This window comes from Salvelinus alpinus, chromosome 30 (genome assembly GCF_045679555.1).
Source record: "Salvelinus alpinus chromosome 30, SLU_Salpinus.1, whole genome shotgun sequence".
In the NCBI taxonomy this organism is placed as follows: domain Eukaryota; kingdom Metazoa; phylum Chordata; class Actinopteri; order Salmoniformes; family Salmonidae; genus Salvelinus; species Salvelinus alpinus.
This window is the reverse complement of record NC_092115.1, coordinates 5,189,009-5,206,958: the sequence shown is the minus strand read 5'-3', so window position 1 is coordinate 5,206,958 and position 17,950 is coordinate 5,189,009. Positions and strand designations below refer to the sequence as shown.

The following is a 17,950-nucleotide window of genomic DNA, read 5'->3' as shown; positions in this document are numbered from 1 at the left end:
TAGAGTCCAGTGTGTGGGTAGAGTCCAGTGTTGTGTGGGTAGAGTCCAGTGTTGTGTGGGTGGAGTCCAGTGTGTGTGGGTAGAGTCCAGTGTGTGGGTAGAGTCCAGTGTGTGTGGGTAGAGTCCAGCGTGTGGGTAGAGTCCAGCGTGTGGGTAGAGTCCAGTGTTGTGTGGGTAGAGTCCAGTGTGTGTGGGTAGAGTCCAGCGTGTGGGTAGAGTCCAGCGTGTGGGTAGAGTCCAGTGTGTGTGGGTAGAGTCCAGTGTTGTGTGGGTAGAGTCCAGTGTGTGTGGGTAGAGTCCAGCGTGTGTGGGTAGAGTCCAGTGTTGTGTGGGTAGAGTCCAGTGTGTGGGTAGAGTCCAGTGTTGTGTGGGTAGAGTCCAGTGTTGTGTGGGTAGAGTCCAGTGTGTGGGTAGAGTCCAGTGTGTGTGTGGGTAGAGTCCAGTGTGTGGGTACAGTCCAGTGTGTGGGTAGAGTCCAGTGTTGTGTGGGTAGAGTCCAGTGTTGTGTGGGTAGAGTCCAGTGTGTGGGTAGAGTCCAGTGTTGTGTGTGGGTAGAGTCCAGTGTTGTGTGGGTAGAGTCCAGTGTTGTGTGGGTAGAGTCCACTGTTGTGTGGGTAGAGTCCACTGTTGTGTGGGTAGAGTCCACTGTTGTGTGGGTAGAGTCCAGTGTTGTGTGGGTAGAGTCCAGTGTGTGGGTAGAGTCCAGTGTGTGGGTAGAGTCCAGTGTTGTGGGTAGAGTCCACTGTTGTGTGGGTAGAGTCCACTGTTGTGTGGGTAGAGTCCAGTGTGTGGGTAGAGTCCAGTGTTGTGGGTAGAGTCCAGTGTGTGTGGGTAGAGTCCAGTGTGTGTGGGTAGAGTCCAGTGTTGTGTGGGTAGAGTCCAGTGTGTGTGGGTAGAGTCCAGTGTGTGTGGGTAGAGTCCAGTGTTGTGTGGGTACAGTCCAGTTTGTGTGGGTAGAGTCCAGTGTGTGTGGGTAGAGTCCAGTGTTGTGTGGGTAGAGTCCAGTGTTGTGTGGGTAGAGTCCAGTGTGTGTGGGTAGAGTCCAGTGTGTGGGTAGAGTCCAGTGTTATGTGTGGGTAGAGTCCAGTGTTGTGTGGGTAGAGTCCAGTGTTGTGTGGGTAGAGTCCAGTGTTGTGTGGGTAGAGTCCAGTGTGTGTGGGTAGAGTCCACTGTTGTGTGGGTAGAGTCCACTGTTGTGTGGGTAGAGTCCAGTGTGTGTGGGTAGAGGCCAGCGTGTGGGTAGAGTCCAGTGTGTGGGTAGAGTCCAGTGTTGTGTGGGTAGAGTCCAGTGTTGTGTGGGTAGAGTCCAGTGTGTGTGGGTAGAGTCCAGCGTGTGGGTAGAGTCCAGTGTGTGGGTAGAGTCCAGTGTTGTGTGGGTAGAGTCCAGTGTTGTGTGGGTAGAGTCCAGTGTGTGTGGGTAGAGTCCAGCGTGTGGGTAGAGTCCAGTGTGTGGGTAGAGTCCAGTGTTGTGTGGGTAGAGTCCACTGTTGTGTGGGTAGAGTCCAGTGTGTGTGGGTAGAGTCCAGCGTGTGGGTAGAGTCCAGTGTGTGGGTAGAGTCCAGTGTTGTGTGGGTAGAGTCCAGTATTGTGTGGGTAGAGTCCAGTGTGTGTGGGTAGAGTCCAGCGTGTGGGTAGAGTCCAGTGTGTGGGTAGAGTCCAGTGTGTGTGGGTAGAGTCCAGTGTTGTGTGGGTAGAGTCCAGTGTGTGTGGGTAGAGTCCAGTGTGTGTGGGTAGAGTCCAGCGTGTGTGGGTAGAGTCCAGTGTTGTGTGGGTAGAGTCCAGTGTGTGGGTAGAGTCCAGTGTTGTGTGGGTAGAGTCCAGTGTTGTGTGGGTAGAGTCCAGTGTGTGGGTAGAGTCCAGTGTGTGTGTGGGTAGAGTCCAGTGTGTGGGTACAGTCCAGTGTGTGGGTAGAGTCCAGTGTTGTGTGGGTAGAGTCCAGTGTTGTGTGGGTAGAGTCCAGTGTGTGGGTAGAGTCCAGTGTTGTGTGTGGGTAGAGTCCAGTGTTGTGTGGGTAGAGTCCAGTGTTGTGTGGGTAGAGTCCAGTGTTGTGTGGGTAGAGTCCACTGTTGTGTGGGTAGAGTCCACTGTTGTGTGGGTAGAGTCCACTGTTGTGTGGGTAGAGTCCAGTGTTGTGTGGGTAGAGTCCAGTGTGTGGGTAGATTCCAGTGTGTGGGTAGAGTCCAGTGTTGTGGGTAGAGTCCAGTGTTGTGTGGGTAGAGTCCACTGTTGTGTGGGTAGAGTCCAGTGTGTGGGTAGAGTCCAGTGTTGTGGGTAGAGTCCAGTGTGTGTGGGTAGAGTCCAGTGTGTGTGGGTAGAGTCCAGTGTTGTGTGGGTAGAGTCCAGTGTGTGTGGGTAGAGTCCAGTGTGTGGGTAGAGTCCAGTGTGTGTGAGTAGAGCCCGGTGTGTGGGTAGAGTCCACTGTTGTGTGGGTAGAGTCCAGTGTTGTGTGGGTAGAGTCCAGTGTGTGGGTAGAGTCCAGTGTTGTGTGGGTAGAGTCCAGTGTGTGTGGGTAGAGTCCAGTGTGTGTGGGTAGAGTCCAGTGTTGTGTGTGGGTACAGTCCAGTTTGTGTGGGTAGAGTCCAGTGTGTGTGGGTAGAGTCCAGTGTTGTGTGGGTAGAGTCCAGTGTTGTGTGGGTAGAGTCCAGTGTGTGTGGTAGAGTCCAGTGTTGTGTGGGTAGAGTCCAGTGTGTGGGTAGAGTCCAGTGTTGTGTGGGTATAGTCCAGTGTTGTGTGGGTAGAGTCCAGTGTGTGGGTAGAGTCCAGTGTGTGTGTGGGTAGAGTCCACTGTGTGTGGGTACAGTCCAGTGTGTGTGGGTAGAGTCCACTGTGTGTGGGTAGAGTCCACTGTTGTGTGGGTAGAGTCTGTGCAAGAGAGTAAAAAATATATATTTGTAAAAATGTAAAGGGTCAAAGCATGTAGTCCAGGTGGCCATTTGATTAACTATTCAGCAGTCTTATGACTTGGGGGTAGAAGCTGTTCAGGGTCCTGTTGGTCCCAGACTTGCCGTGCGGTAGCAGAGGGAACAGTCTATGCCTTGGGTGGCTGGAGTCTTTGCCAATATTTTGGGGCCTTCCTCTGACACCGCCTGGTATAGAGGTCCTGGATGGCAGGGAGGTCGGCCTCAGTTATGTACTGGGCCGTACTCACCACTCTCTGTAGCGTCTTGCGGTCGGGTGCCTTGCAGTTGCCGTACCAGGTGGTGATACAGCCAGTCAAGATGCTCTCAATGGTGCAGCTGTAGAACTTTTGGAGGATTTGAGGACCCATATCAAATCTTTTCAGCCTCCTTGAGGGAGAAGAAGCTCCTTTACCCCTCTGAATCGTCTCTCCTCTTCCAGAACCATGACCACGGCTGCACTGCCTGTCGTATCATCTCCCGGTCGGATGAGTTCCACCCTCCCATCCTGGCGCCGCGGGCGGACATGACAGTGGGGCTCTATGGCCAGTGGGTGAGCCAGCGCTGTGAGGTCCGCCCCGAGGTCCTCTTCCTGTCCCGTCACTTCATCTTCCATGACAACAACCAGACCTGGGAGGGCCACTACTACCACTACTCTGACCCCATCTGCAAACACCCCTCCTTCAGTATCTACGCTAGAGGGAGGTACAGCCGAGGAACGCACTCCACTAGAGTTATGGGAGGCACGGAGTTCGTCTTCAAAGGTAAAGGGTCAAAGGTTGAGGTTAAACCCTGTTGAGGTTCATTTTGAAGTGTGTGGTTGAGATGTTGATCTGTGCAATTCAGAAAAAATGTATCACTGATCTTGAACTCGTCTCTTGCATTCTCTCCCTCCCTCCCACCCACCCCCCCTCCAACTCTTCCTCCCTCCCTCCTACCCCCCTCCAACTCTCCCTCCCTCCCTCCTACCCCCCCTCCCCTCCAACTCTTCCTCCCTTCCTCCCTCCACCCCCCCCTCCAACTCTCTCTCCCTCCCTCTCTCCCTCCCCTCCAGTGAACCACATGCGTGTGATGCCCATGGACCTGGCCACCACTTCTCTTCTCAACGTGTTCAACGGTAACGAGTGTGGCTCCCAGGGCTCCTGGGAGGTCGGAGTTGAACAGGACGTCACCCTGACCAATGGCTGCGTGGCGTTGGGGATCCGCCTCCCGCACACAGAGTACGAGCTGTTCCGTATGGAACAGGACGCCCATGGACGATACCTCCTCTACAATGGACAGAGACCCTCCGACGGGTCCAGCCCAAACCGGCCGGATAAACGAGCGACCTCGTACCAGATGCCCCTGGTCAAGTGTTCCGCTAGCAGTCAGAGGTCAGAGGGCATGGGAGAGGAAGATGAGGACCGACACCTGAGGCTGAGTAATGGTGGAACCGGTGGAACACCGCGGAACCAGAAAAGCAGGAACGTTGCTGCGGTTCTCGCATCGTTGGTTTCACTTCTGTTGTTCCGTTGCCGTAGTTAAGGAACTGACTGACTAAAGTCTGTATTTTTTTACATAGAGACACTGACGAGAGACATTATAGGGTGAATGTGTACTGTGGGACATGAGAGAGGATTCTATTCGGCCCCTGAGATGACGACCTACTGTAGCTTCTACCCTGTGGGAAAGGAGACTGCTTCAGTGACTTAACGCACTTGAACTTTTGAAAGCTCTCTTTGGCTCCTTGAACTTTTGAAAGCTCTCTTTGGCTCCTTGAACTTCTGAAAACTCTCTTTGGCTCCTTGAACGTTGTGGAAGCTATGGAAGCTGGGGGTTGACAAGGTGGAGAGAAGAGAGAGGAAGGAGAGAGGAGGGCGAGTGGAGAGAGGGAGGGCGAGTGGAGAGAGGAGGGCGAGTGGAGAGAGGAAGGAGAGAGGAAGGAGAGAGGAAGGAGAGAGGAAGGAGAGAGGAGGGCGAGTGGAGAGAGGGAGGGCGAGTGGAGAGAGGAAGGGCGAGTGGAGAGGATGAGGGCGAGTTGAGAGAGGGAGGAGAGTGGAGAGAGGAAGGAGAGTGGAGAGAGGAGGGCGAGTTGAGAGAGGGAGGGCGAGTGGAGAGAGAGAGGGCGAGTGGAGAGAGGAAGGGCGAGTGGAGAGAGGAAGGAGAGTGGAGAGAGGAGGGCGAGTTGAGAGAGGGAGGGCGAGTGGAGAGAGGAAGGAGAGAGGAGGGCGGGTGGAGAGAGGGAGGGCGAGTGGAGAGAGGAAGGGCGAGTGGAGAGGATGAGGGCGAGTGGAGAGAGGGAGGGCGAGTGGAGAGAGGAAGGGCGAGTGGAGAGAGAAGGGCGAGTGGAGAGGATGAGGGCGAGTGGAGAGAGGAAGGAGAGTGGAGAGAGGAGGGCGAGTTGAGAGAGGGAGGAGAAAAGAGGGCGAGTGGAGAGAGGAGGGCGAGTGGAGAGAGGAGTGGAGAGAGGTGAGTGGAGAGAGGAGTGGAGAGAGGAGGGCGAGTGGAGAGAGGAGGGCGATTGGAGAGAGGAGGGCGATTGGAGAGAGGAGGGAGAGAGGAGGGCGAGTGGAGAGAGGAGGGCGAGTGGAGAGAGGAGGGAGAGAGGAGGGCGAGTGGAGAGAGGAGGGCGAGTGGAGAGAGGAGGGAGAGAGGAGGGCGAGTGGAGAGAGGGAGGAGAGTGGAGAGAGGAGGGCGAACGGAGAGAGGGGGGGGCGAGTGGAGAGAGGAAGGAGAGTGGAGAGAGGAAGGGCTAGTGGAGAGAGGGAGGCGAGTGGAGAGAGGGAGGCGAGTGGAGAGAGGAAGGAGAGAGGGAGGCGAGTGGAGAGAGGAAGGAGAGAGGGAGGCGAGTGGAGAGAGGAAGGAGAGAGGGAGGCGAGTGGAGAGAGGAAGGAGAGAGGGAGGCGAGTGGAGAGAGGAAGGAGAGAGGGAGGCGAGTGGAGACTAGTTCCATTGATGCCTGGGTTCCTTTGAACTCCATTATTACCACTGCTGCACCACCGTAACTGTGATTCAGTGGAACATTATAAACTGGGTAGTTCGAGCCCTGAATGCTGATCGGCTGAAAGCTGTGGTATATCAGACAATATACTGTACCAACAGGTATGACGCATAACTACTTGTTTACTGTTATAATTACATTGGTAACCAGTTTATAATAGCATTAAGGCACCTCAGGGGTTTGTGGTATATGACCAATATATATATATATATATATATATATATACACACACACACCACACCTTTCGGGCCTTATTGCTTAACTGTACAAATATATGGCTGTGTTCATTTCAGACGCGCCTTGTATCTGTCCACACGGACAGAAGATGTTTTATACAGCAATATTACAAATAACACATTCTTATAGGTACTACAAGTAGATTAAATAAGATACATTTCTATGTAAAAAATCATTATTATAGTATAATATACTATATTTCATTGTTAGAAAATAATGAAGATGAACGTGAGCTCCCATGTACGTGTTCAGAGTTTAAAGGGAAATACATTCAGTACAATAGGACTACTGATAATGACATCACCTACATTACCAGTACAATAGGACTACTGATAATGACATCACCTACATTACCAGTACAATAGGACTACCGATAATGACGTCACCTACATTACCAGTACAATAGGACTACCGATAATGACGTCACCTACATTATCAGTACAATAGAACTACCGATAATGACATCACCTACATTATCAGTACAATATGACTACCGATAATGACATCACCTACATTATCAGTACAATATGACTACCGATAATGACATCACCTACATGATCAGTACAATAGGACTACCGATAATGACATCACCTACATTATCAGTACAATAGGACTACCGATAATGACATCACCTACATTATCAGTACAATAGGACTACTGATAATGACATCACCTACATTACCAGTACGATATGACTACTGATAATGACATCACCTACATTATCAGTAAAATAGGACTACCGATAATGACATCACCTACATTACCAGTACAATATGGCTACTGATAATGACATCACCTACATTACCAGTACAATATGACTACCGATAATGACATCACCTACATTATCAGTACAATAGGACTACCGATAATGACATCACCTACATTACCAGTACAATATGGCTACCGATAATGACATCACCTACATTATCAGTACAATAGGACTACCGATAATGACATCACCTACATTACCAGTACAATAGGACTACCGATAATGACATCCCCTACATTACCAGTACAATATGACTACCGATAATGACATCCCCTACATTATCAGTACAATAGGACTACTGATAATGACATCACCTACATTACCAGTACAATAGACCTACTGATAATGACATCACCTACATTACCAGTACAATATGACTACTGATAATGACATCACCTACATTACCAGTACAATAGGACTACCGATAATGACATCACCTACATTACCAGTACAATATGGCTACTGATAATGACATCACCTACATTACCAGTACAATATGACTACCGATAATGACATCACCTACATTACCAGTACAATAGACCTACTGATAATGACATCACCTACATTACCAGTACAATATGACTACTGATAATGACATCACCTACATTACCAGTACAATAGGACTACCGATAATGACATCACCTACATTACCAGTACAATATGGCTACTGATAATGACATCACCTACATTACCAGTACAATATGACTACCGATAATGACATCACCTACATTACCAGTACAATATGACTACCGATAATGACATCACCTACATTACCAGTACAATATGACTACTGATAATGACATCACCTACATTATCAGTACAATATGACTACCGATAATGACATCACCTACATTACCAGTACAATAGGACTACTGATAATGACATCACCTACATTATCACAGAGACTTCCTCGACTAATATAACATGACCAATATGCTACTGTTTCGACTCCTCAACCTGATACCAAACAAAACAAACCATTTCATATTAAATGTGACTTGTTTCTCTAATCTACCCCATAAACAAACACCAAACTCTTCATGGTTACAGGTCAGGAGTTATGCCACATTTAGAAATCGTGGTCTTTTTTCTTTTTATATGTAAAGTACGGTACTCTGTTCTAGCCTGAGAACCGCCTGGTTTTACGTGTCCTTAAACGACCTCTTCATAACAGGGTATACAGTATGTATAACAATTAAAGATTTGATACTGTACACTGGTAATAACGGACTCATTTTGTTTCAGAGTTTTTGTCATAAGCGCAAACAGCACCAAGTTCACACAGGGGTGTGCCGGTGTTTGTGTGCCTGCAGGATTTTGTTGCCGCGTGATTGTACTAATCAACGGATAATAGGCCAGACTGTTATTCAAATAATTGGTTGCATTCCTGCTTGGCTAGAACCAAAGCCTGCCCCCACACATCAGCCCTGGCATATGTTCCCCCGACCCTGTACAAGCAATATATCATTATATTTTTAGGAGCTTTTAACCTTTTTATTTGACTAGGCAAGTCAATTAACAACAAATTATTATTTACAATGACAGCCTACCAGCCTAGAGGGTAGCTAGGGACAGCTGGCCCGGTTCAAGCCCTCTACAGCCTAGAGGGTAGGTAGGGACAGCTGGCCCGGATCAAGCCCTCTACAGCCTAGAGGGTAGCTAGGGACAGCTGGCCCGGTCCAAACCCTCTACAGCCTAGAGGGTAGCTAGGGACAGCTGGCCCGGTCCAAACCCTCTACAGCCTAGAGGGTAGCTAGGGACAGCTGGCCCGGTTCAAGCCCTCTACAGCCTAGAGGGTAGGTAGGGACAGCTGGCCCGGATCAAGCCCTCTACAGCCTAGAGGGTAGCTAGGGACAGCTGGCCCGGTCCAAACCCTCTACAGCCTAGAGGGTAGCTAGGGACAGCTGGCCCGGTTCAAGCCCTCTACAGCCTAGAGGGTAGCTAGGGACAGCTGGCCTGGTTCAAACCCTCTACAGCATATATGTCAGAGTCAAGGCCCGCGGGCCACATCCGGCCCGCGAGAAGGTTTTTTACGGCCCCTGGGATGATCTTGATTTATTATTAGAACCGGCCCGCAGACCGCAGCAAGCCGGCAGCCCGCAGATCTTTTACACGCACCAATACTACATTTCCCACAATGCAACGGTGACGCACCGAGCAGTAGGCTGCTGTGTAAATGAGATGGAGCTGCCTTGGGAAAAACTCGTGGGTTTGACAACCGACGGAGCACCTGCGATGTGTGGACACAGGAGCGGACTGGTGGCGAAGATACGGGAAAAGATGCAAGAGGAAAACGCGACAGGTGAGCTGACAGCTTATCATTGTATCATACACCAGGAAGCGTTGTGCGGTAAAGCCTTGAAAATGGAGCATGTAATGAGCATCATCACGCGCACAGTTAACTTTATCAGAGCCAAAGGTTTGAATCACCGCCAGTTCAAGGCATTTCTGACGGAGTTAGAAACGGAGCATGGTGATTTGCCTTATCACACAGAGGTGCGATGGCTAAGCCAGGGAAAGGTGCTTCAAAGATGTTTCGAGCTTCGTGAGGAGATTTGTCTGTTCTTGGACAGCAAAGGGAAAGACACAACACAACTCCGAGACGAAATGTTTCTGTGTGAAATGGCTTTTCTGTGTGACATTACGAGTCATCTGAATGCAATGAACTTGCAGCTGCAGGGTCGGGATCATGTCATCTCTGATATGTACAGTACAGTGAAGGCATTTAAAACCAAACTGACTCTGTGGGAGACGCAGATGCGGAAAGAAAATTTGAGCCACTTTCCCAGCTGCCAGACCATGAAAGAGAAGCTCTCTACCAGTGCGTTCCCGAGCGCACAGTTGGCTGATAAAATAGGTATGCTTGCCGCTGACTTTCGACGCCGATTTGCTGACTTTGAAGCACAAAAAAGCAGGTTGGAACTGCTCGGTAACCCATTTGCTGTTGACGTGGAAAGCTCACCACCAAACCTCCAAATGGAGTTGATTGACCTCCAATGCAATGATGCACTGAGGGCAAAATATGCGGCAGTGGGTGCTGCGGAGTTCGCCCGTTTCCTCCCCGACACAATGCCCCAGCTGCGCATCCAGGCTGCTCAAACGTTGTCTATGTTTGGCAGCACATACCTGTGTGAACAACTGTTTTCTTTGATGAACCTGAACAAAACATCACACAGAAGTCGACTTACTGCTGAACACCTCCACTCAATTCTGAGGATTTCCTCAGCTCAGAGCCTTACCCCGAACATTGATGAACTTGTGGAAAAGATGGGACACCACCAAGTATCACCCTCAACCTCAAACAAGTGAACATTACTGTGCAATCACATATTTAGAGTTTTTACTCAGTTCAAGTTTAAAAGTTCAAGTTTAATATTTGTTTTCACTGCATGTTACTTCTCCTTAAACAAAGTGTTGTTTTTGATTAATAGATTTTTGCACTTTATTTTATTGTATTTCAATCCAATTATATTTTAAAAATATTTCAGTTGAGTGGATGATAGAAAATTGCTATTATTGTTTTTTTCTTTGAAGTAAATTTAGCCCACTTTTGCTAAAATAGAAAATATAGGCTACTGATGGTGCCTTGAATACCGGTTTCTTTCATTTAATGTTCATGTTATGGGGATTTTTATATAAAGGAAATTTGTCTTTTGTGTCTGTTGAAAATTAAAGATTACTGACAGAGCCATAAGAAAATATTGCTTTATTTATCTGATCATATTGGAATATATTTGTTAGGTTTTCAGTAGGTTCAATTAGGTTCACTAGACTATATGCGTCATTTAAAATTTTTTCAATGAACATTCGAACAGTCCGGCCCTCGGCTTGTAGCTAAATTTTTTATTTGGCCCTCCGTCCATTTGACTTTGACACCCCTGGTCTAGAGGGTAGGTAGGGACAGCTGGCCCGGATCAAGCCCTCTACAGCTGGCCGGTTCAAGCCCTCTACAGCCTAGAGGGTAGCTAGGGACAGCTGGCCCGGTCCAAACCCTCTACAGCCTAGAGGGTAGCTAGGGACAGCTGGCCCGGATCAAGCCCTCTATAGCTGGCCCGGTTCAAACCCTCTACAGTCTAGAGGGTAGCTAGGGACAGCTGGCCCGGTCCAAACCCTCTACAGCCTAGAGGGTAGCTAGGGACAGCTGGCCCGGTCCAAACCCTCTACAGCCTAGAGGGTAGCTAGGGACAGCTGGCCCGGTCCAAACCCTCTACAGCCCAGAGGGTAGCTAGGGACAGCTGGCCCGGTCCAAATCCTCTACAGCCTAGAGGGTAGCTAGGGACAGCTGGCCCGGTCCAAACCCTCTACAGCCTAGAGGGTAGCTAGGGACAGCTGGCCCGGTTCAAGCCCTCTACAGCCTAGAGGGTAGCTAGGGACAGCTGGCCCGGTTCAAGCCCTCTACAGCTGGAGAGGTTTATACCTTTACACCATGTTATCACCACGACCACCCAGAACACTTACCTTACCATTTAAGGTTATCTTGTCTGTGTCACGCCCTGATCTGTTTCACCTGTCCTTGTGCTCGTCGTCACCCTCCTCCAGGTGTCGCCCATTTTCCCCATTATCCCCTGGGTATTTATACCTGTGATCTTTGTCTGTTGCCAGTTCGTCTTGTTTGTCAAGTCAACCGGCGTTTTTGTTCTCTACTCCTGCTTTTCCCCAGTCTCTCTTTTTCTCGCTCTCCTGGTTTTGACCTTTGCCTGACCCTGAGCCTGCCTGCAGTCCTGTGCCTTTGTCCCTACTCTTGATTATTGACCCCTGCCTGCTTTGATCTGTCGTTTTCCTTCCCCTTGTTGTTGTAATAAACATTGTTACTTCAACCCAGTCTGCATCTGGGTCTTACCTGAAACCTGATAGTCTGATTATCGGAAAATGAGTGCTGATCTAGGATCAGGTCCCCCCTGATATATTTATATATATTTATATATATACAGTGGGGAGAACAAGTATTTGATACACTGCCGATTTTGCAGGTTTTCCTACTTACAAAGCATGTAGAGGTCTGTAATTTTTATCATAGGTACACTTCAACTATGAGAGACGGAACCTAAAACAAAAATCCAGAAAATCACATTGTATGATTTTTAAGTAATTAATTTGCATTTTATTGCATGACATAAGTATTTGATCACCTACCAACCAGTAAGAATTCCGGCTCTCACAGACCTGTTAGTTTTTCTTTAAGAAGCCCTCCTGTTCTCCACTCATTACCTGTATTAACTGCACCTGTTTGAACTCGTTACCTGTATAAAAGACACCTGTCCACACACTCAATCAAACAGACTCCAACCTCTCCACAATGGCCAAGACCAGAGAGCTGTGTAAGGACATCAGGGATAAAATTGTAGACCTGCACAAGGCTGGGATGGGCTACAGGACAATAGGCAAGCAGCTTGGTGAGAAGGCAACAACTGTTGGCGCAATTATTAGAAAATGGAAGAAGTTGAAGATGACGGTCAATCACCCTCGGTCTGGGGCTCCATGCAAGATCTCACCTCGTGGGGCATCAATGATCATGGGGAAGGTGAGGGATCAGCCCAGAACTACACGGCAGGACCTGGTCAATGACCTGAAGAGAGCTGGGACCACAGTCTCAAAGAAAACCATTAGTACCACACTACGCCGTCATGGATTAAAATCCTGCAGCACACGCAAGGTCCCCCTGCTCAAGCCAGCGCATGTCCAGGCCCGTCTGAAGTTTGCCAATGACCATTTGGATGATCCAGAGGAGGAATGGGAGAAGGTCATGTGGTCTGATGAGACAAAAATAGAGCTTTTTGGTCTAAACTCCACTCGCCGTGTTTGGAGGAAGAAGAAGGATGAGTACAACCCCAAGAACACCATCCCAACCGTGAAGCATGGAGGTGGAAACATCATTCTTTGGGGATGCTTTTCTGCAAAGGGGACAGGACGACTGCACCGTATTGAGGGGAGGATGGATGGGGCCATGGATCGCGAGATCTTGGCCAACAACCTCCTTCCCTCAGTAAGAGCATTGAAGATGGGTCGTGGCTGGGTCTTCCAGCATGACAACGACCCGAAACACACAGCCAGGGCAACTAAGGAGTGGCTCCGTAAGAAGCATCTCAAGGTCCTGGAGTGGCCTAGCCAGTCTCCAGACCTGAACCCAATAGAAAATCTTTGGAGGGAGCTGAAAGTCCGTATTGCCCAGCGACAGCCCCGAAACCTGAAGGATCTGGAGAAGGTCTGTATGGAGGAGTGGGCCAAAATTCCTGCTGCAGTGTGTGCAAACCTGGTCAAGAACTACAGGAAACGTATGATCTCTGTAATTGCAAACAAAGGTTTCTGTACCAAATATTAAGTTCTGCTTTTCTGATGTATCAAATACTTATGTCATGCAATAAAATGCAAATTAATTACTTAAAAATCATACAATGTGATTTTCTGTATTTTTGTTTTAGATTCCGTCTCTCACAGTTGAAGTGTACCTATGATAAAAATTACAGACCTCTACATGCGTTGTAAGTAGGAAAACCTGCAAAATCGGCAGTGTATCAAATACTTGTTCTCCCCACTGTATATATATATATATATTTTATTATTATTATTTTTATTTTTATATATATATAAAATTAAGATCTTGAAGGGGAAGACGAGGCCGAGCATGAAACAGAATAGGTTTTATTTCCCTTTCACGTTCAATCCACTTCGACATCCATTCAGAATATTAACCTGGCCAGTTTATATTCTGGATTTAAAATGGGGAGTAACCTGGTCACGGGCATGACCTTGTAATAGTCCCAAATTGGCACCCTATTCCCTATATAGTGCACTACTTTCGATATGTTCTTATGGGAATAGGGTGCCATTTGGGACACCAGATGTTGTAATCCATGTACAATATAGTGAAAGGTCACCAGTTCTAATGAAGGGGCCGATTCAGACATAAGAAATGTACGCCTTTCCTGTGTACTTCTCAGTAGGTGGTATTCATTTTAAACAATACAAAACAGCAGCATACAGACGCACACAAAACAATCCACAACACCACCCCTACCCAGACCCACTTGCCCCCCCCCCCCCCCCCATCTCCAGCGCCCGCATCACTCTCCACCTCATGGCCTCAAACTGCAACATTTAGTTTCCCTCCGTGTTTCTCTCCACTTTCATTCATTTAGATAATAAAGCATTTTACCTTTTCCATTGTCTTAACAACGGAGGATTGGTTGATTTCCAGTTTTTTTTAAGTCTACGTTTTTTCAAGATGATTGACAAGAAAAGTATTGTCCGACCCATCGGGTATCTCACTGCACCCTCATATGTCATGTCTTGAAATATGCAGACTGATTAAAACGTATATTTACATTGTAATACTTCTGACAAGTTAAGTGTAAAACTAAGAATGACTCAATAATGCATGCTTTCTGGGAACGCTTTGAAGTCCAAAAGTTATGGGCGGAGCTAGAAAGTTGGCTGTCAGAAGTATTACAATGTAAGCTGTCTGTCTGTCTGTCTGCATATTTCAAAACATGGCATGTGAGGGTGTAGTGAGATACCCAATTGGTTGGACGATTCTCTTATCACTCATCTTGAAAAAAATCATACAAAAAAAACTTGGAAATCAATCAAATCGCCATCATTAACACAAAAGAAAAATAATGATTTATTATTTAAATACTGAAATAGCATGGGTGACAAATTGTTACCATGTGGCAAACAATAATGCATGCACTAGGGATGGGGGTGTGAGCATTTCGGGTCTGGGCAGATGAGATGTAGTCGTTGTTTGTGTAAGTTGTGTAAGTACGAGAGGGATTGTCAATTGAATAGGCTCTCTGCAAGGTTTTGTATAGCTTACCTATCATTTAAATCTAATTTTCTGACTCAAATAGGATTCCCTCAAGATTGCTCTGGTATCAAAAGATTTCATACCGAAACTTTTAAGTTGCATTTATTTGAAAATATCTACATTTAAGTCAATCTAAAATTACCTTTTTAATTCTATCATGGAAATAAATGTATTTCCTATTACCAAGTAATTTATGATTTCTATGCCTTTCGTTTTTTTCATGTGGATCAATTTATCGGTGAATTCTGAAAGACTATTCAAGGATTGTTCCAGTGTTTCTTGGGAGTGATATTGGTTCTTGCATTTCATTTTCTTCCATATTTTTATAGTGTTCCTATTTATGAAGTTCTTCTTGTCTTTATCCTTTGAAAACAGACACATAAAACGATTCTGAGGTTGAGCATGTACATCTTCAATAGGTACGCATTGTTCCTCTTTAGTGTATTTAACTATATGTCTCGAGTAAAAGCCTTGGGTAGCGAGTTGATACCATTCCAAGTCTTGGAAGGTTAAATCCCCCGTCCGACTTCGGAAGATGTAAAACTTTCCATTTTACTCTGTTTTATTTGCCCATAAAAAAAGTTTCTTATTTTTATTTTACCGTTATTTTACCAGGTAAGTTGACTGAGAACACGTTCTCATTTGCAGCAACGACCTGGGGAATAGTTACAGGGGAGAGGAGGGGGATGAATGAGCCAATTGTAAACTGGGGATTATTAGGTGACCGTGATGGTTGAGGGCCAGATTGGGAATTTAGCCAGGACACCGGGGTTAACACCCCTACTCTTACGATAAGTGCCATGGGATCTTTAATGACCTCAGAGAGTCAGGACACCCGTTTAACGTCCCATCCGAAAGACGGCACCCTACACAGAGCAGTGTCCCCAATCACTGCCCTGGGGCATTGGGATCTTTGTTTAGACCAGAGGAAAGAGTGCCTCCTACTGGCCCTCCAACACCACTTCCAGCAGCACCTGGTCTCCCATCCAGGGACTGACCAGGACCAACCCTGCTTAGCTTCAGAAGCAAGCCAGCAGTGGTATGCAGGGTGGTATGCTGCTGGCATATGACTGAGTATGCTTTTTTAAAGAACGTTTTCAGTGGGGTAATTGGTATTATCGAGAATAAATAACTTTGGGAGTCATGGCATTCTGAAGAGGTTTATTCTACCTTTAAGATTTATGAGACGATTGTTCCATTTAATTAGATCTGCTTTCATATTGTTGAGTAATGGGATGAAGTTATAATTTATTTGTTTGTCACTTATTAACCATCCTAAGTACTTATGTTTTGTGGTCCATTTAAAGGACTGCTATACATCATGAGTTATTCCTTTGTCTATTGCCATTATTTCTGATTTTTTTTCCACATACATTTTTTTATATCCTGAGATTTTAAGAGTATTCTGAAAGAATTTTTTAGCAAGGGGGAATTGAGTTTTCAATATTGGTCAGGTATATCAGGAGATCGGCAAATAAGTTTACCAATACTGATATCTGTTACATTTGGGTCCTGTCTAATTCTTTCTGCAAGCGGTTCAATTGCCTGTGCATACAGGAAGGGGGCGAGAGGACATCCCTGTCTTGTGCCCCTTTCCAAAGCAATTTCATCAGATAATGTATTATGTGTGTATACTTTTGCTTTAGGAAATTTATATCATATTTTTATAAAATGTATTATTTTAGCTGGAAAGTTCAACGCTTCTAAAGTTTTGAATAGAAATGGTCATTCAAGATGGTCGAAAGCCTTTTCGGCATCAACAGCCATTGTTGATAAAGCCATATATTTTTTGCGTATTGTTTTAAACTGGAACATGTTCTTGTATTAGTTTGTGTCTATTTTTAATAAAACCCTGTTTGATTGATATGTATCAAATCTGGTAAGACTGTTGCCATTCGATTGCTTATGAGCGTTGTTATTATTTTATTGTCACAATTTATTAAACTTGGCAACTGGCGACCCACGGGTCCAGCCAGACCATCACACCACCTGTAGCAGTCTAATCTACCAGCAGGACCATCACACCACCTGTAGCAGTCTAATCTACCAGCAGGACCATCACACCACCTGTAGCAGTCTAATCTACCAGCCGGACCATCACACCACCTGTAGCAGTCTAATCTACCAGCAGGACCATCACACCACCTGTAGCAGTCTAATCTACCAGCAGGACCATCACACCACCTGTAGCAGTCTAATCTACCAGCAGGACCATCACACCACCTGTAGCAGTCTAATCTACCAGCAGGACCATCACACCACCTGTAGCAGTCTAATCTACCAGCAGGACCATCACACCACCTGTAGCAGTCTAATCTACCAGCAGGACCATCACACCACCTGTAGCAGTCTAATCTACCAGCAGGACCATCACACCACCTGTAGCAGTCTAATCTACCAGCAGGACCATCACACCACCTGTAGCAGTCTAATCTACCAGCAGGACCATCACACCACCTGTAGCAGTCTAATCTACCAGCAGGACCATCACACCACCTGTAGCAGTCTAATCTACCAGCAGGACCATCACACCACCTGTAGCAGTCTAATCTACCAGCAGGACCATCACACTGTCAAGCCAACAAATTGACCTGCTATGCCAAGAAGTCCGAACCTCTAGACGCGAGTTCGCTATGTATTGGGTTAAGGTTGCTACATTATCCCCTTCCTTCTGGAGAGTCTAAGAGGAGGTGAAGTGAGAGGGGTAACCAGGCCTAAAATCTCCTTCCTCCAGCAGGTGGAGGTCAATGTGTGTCAGAGGAAGAGGTGAAGTGAGAGGGGTAACCAGGCCTAAAATCTCCTTCCTCCAGCAGGTGGAGGTCAATGTGTGTCAGAGGAAGAGGAGAAGTGAGAGGGGTAACCAGGCCAAAAATCTCTCTCCTCCAGCAGGTGGTCAATGTGTGTCAGAGGAAGAGGTGAAGTGAGAGGGGTAACCAGGCCTAAAATCTCTCTCCTCCAGCAGGTGGTCAATGTGTGTCAGAGGAAGAGGTGAAGTGAGAGGGGTAACCAGGCCTAAAATCTCTCTCCTCCAGCAGGTGGTCAATGTGTGTCAGAGGAAGAGGTGAAGTGAGAGGGGTAACCAGGCCTAAAATCTCTCTCCTCCAGCAGGTGGTCAATGTGTGTCAGAGGAAGAGGAGAAGTGAGAGGGGTAACCAGGCCTAAAATCTCTCTCCTCCAGCAGGTGGAGGTCAATGTGTGTCAGAGGAAGAGGAGAAGTGAGAGGGGTAACCAGGCCTAAAATCTCTCTCCTCCAGCAGGTG

The 17,950-nt window shown here is 47.2% G+C and overlaps 1 protein-coding gene across 1 annotated transcript in view; it reads left to right on the top strand.

The window, feature by feature from the left end:
- Positions 1-10,582, top strand: part of LOC139559946 (protein APCDD1-like) — a 51,212-nt gene extending 40,630 nt beyond the window's left edge. The window contains exons 6-7 of the mRNA XM_071376424.1: positions 3,340-3,661; positions 3,952-10,582. Coding sequence (XP_071232525.1) covers positions 3,340-3,661; positions 3,952-4,421 — 792 coding nt within the window. The 3' untranslated portion in view covers positions 4,422-10,582. The remainder of the gene's footprint in view (positions 1-3,339; positions 3,662-3,951) is intronic.
- Positions 10,583-17,950: the final 7,368 nt, after the last annotated feature.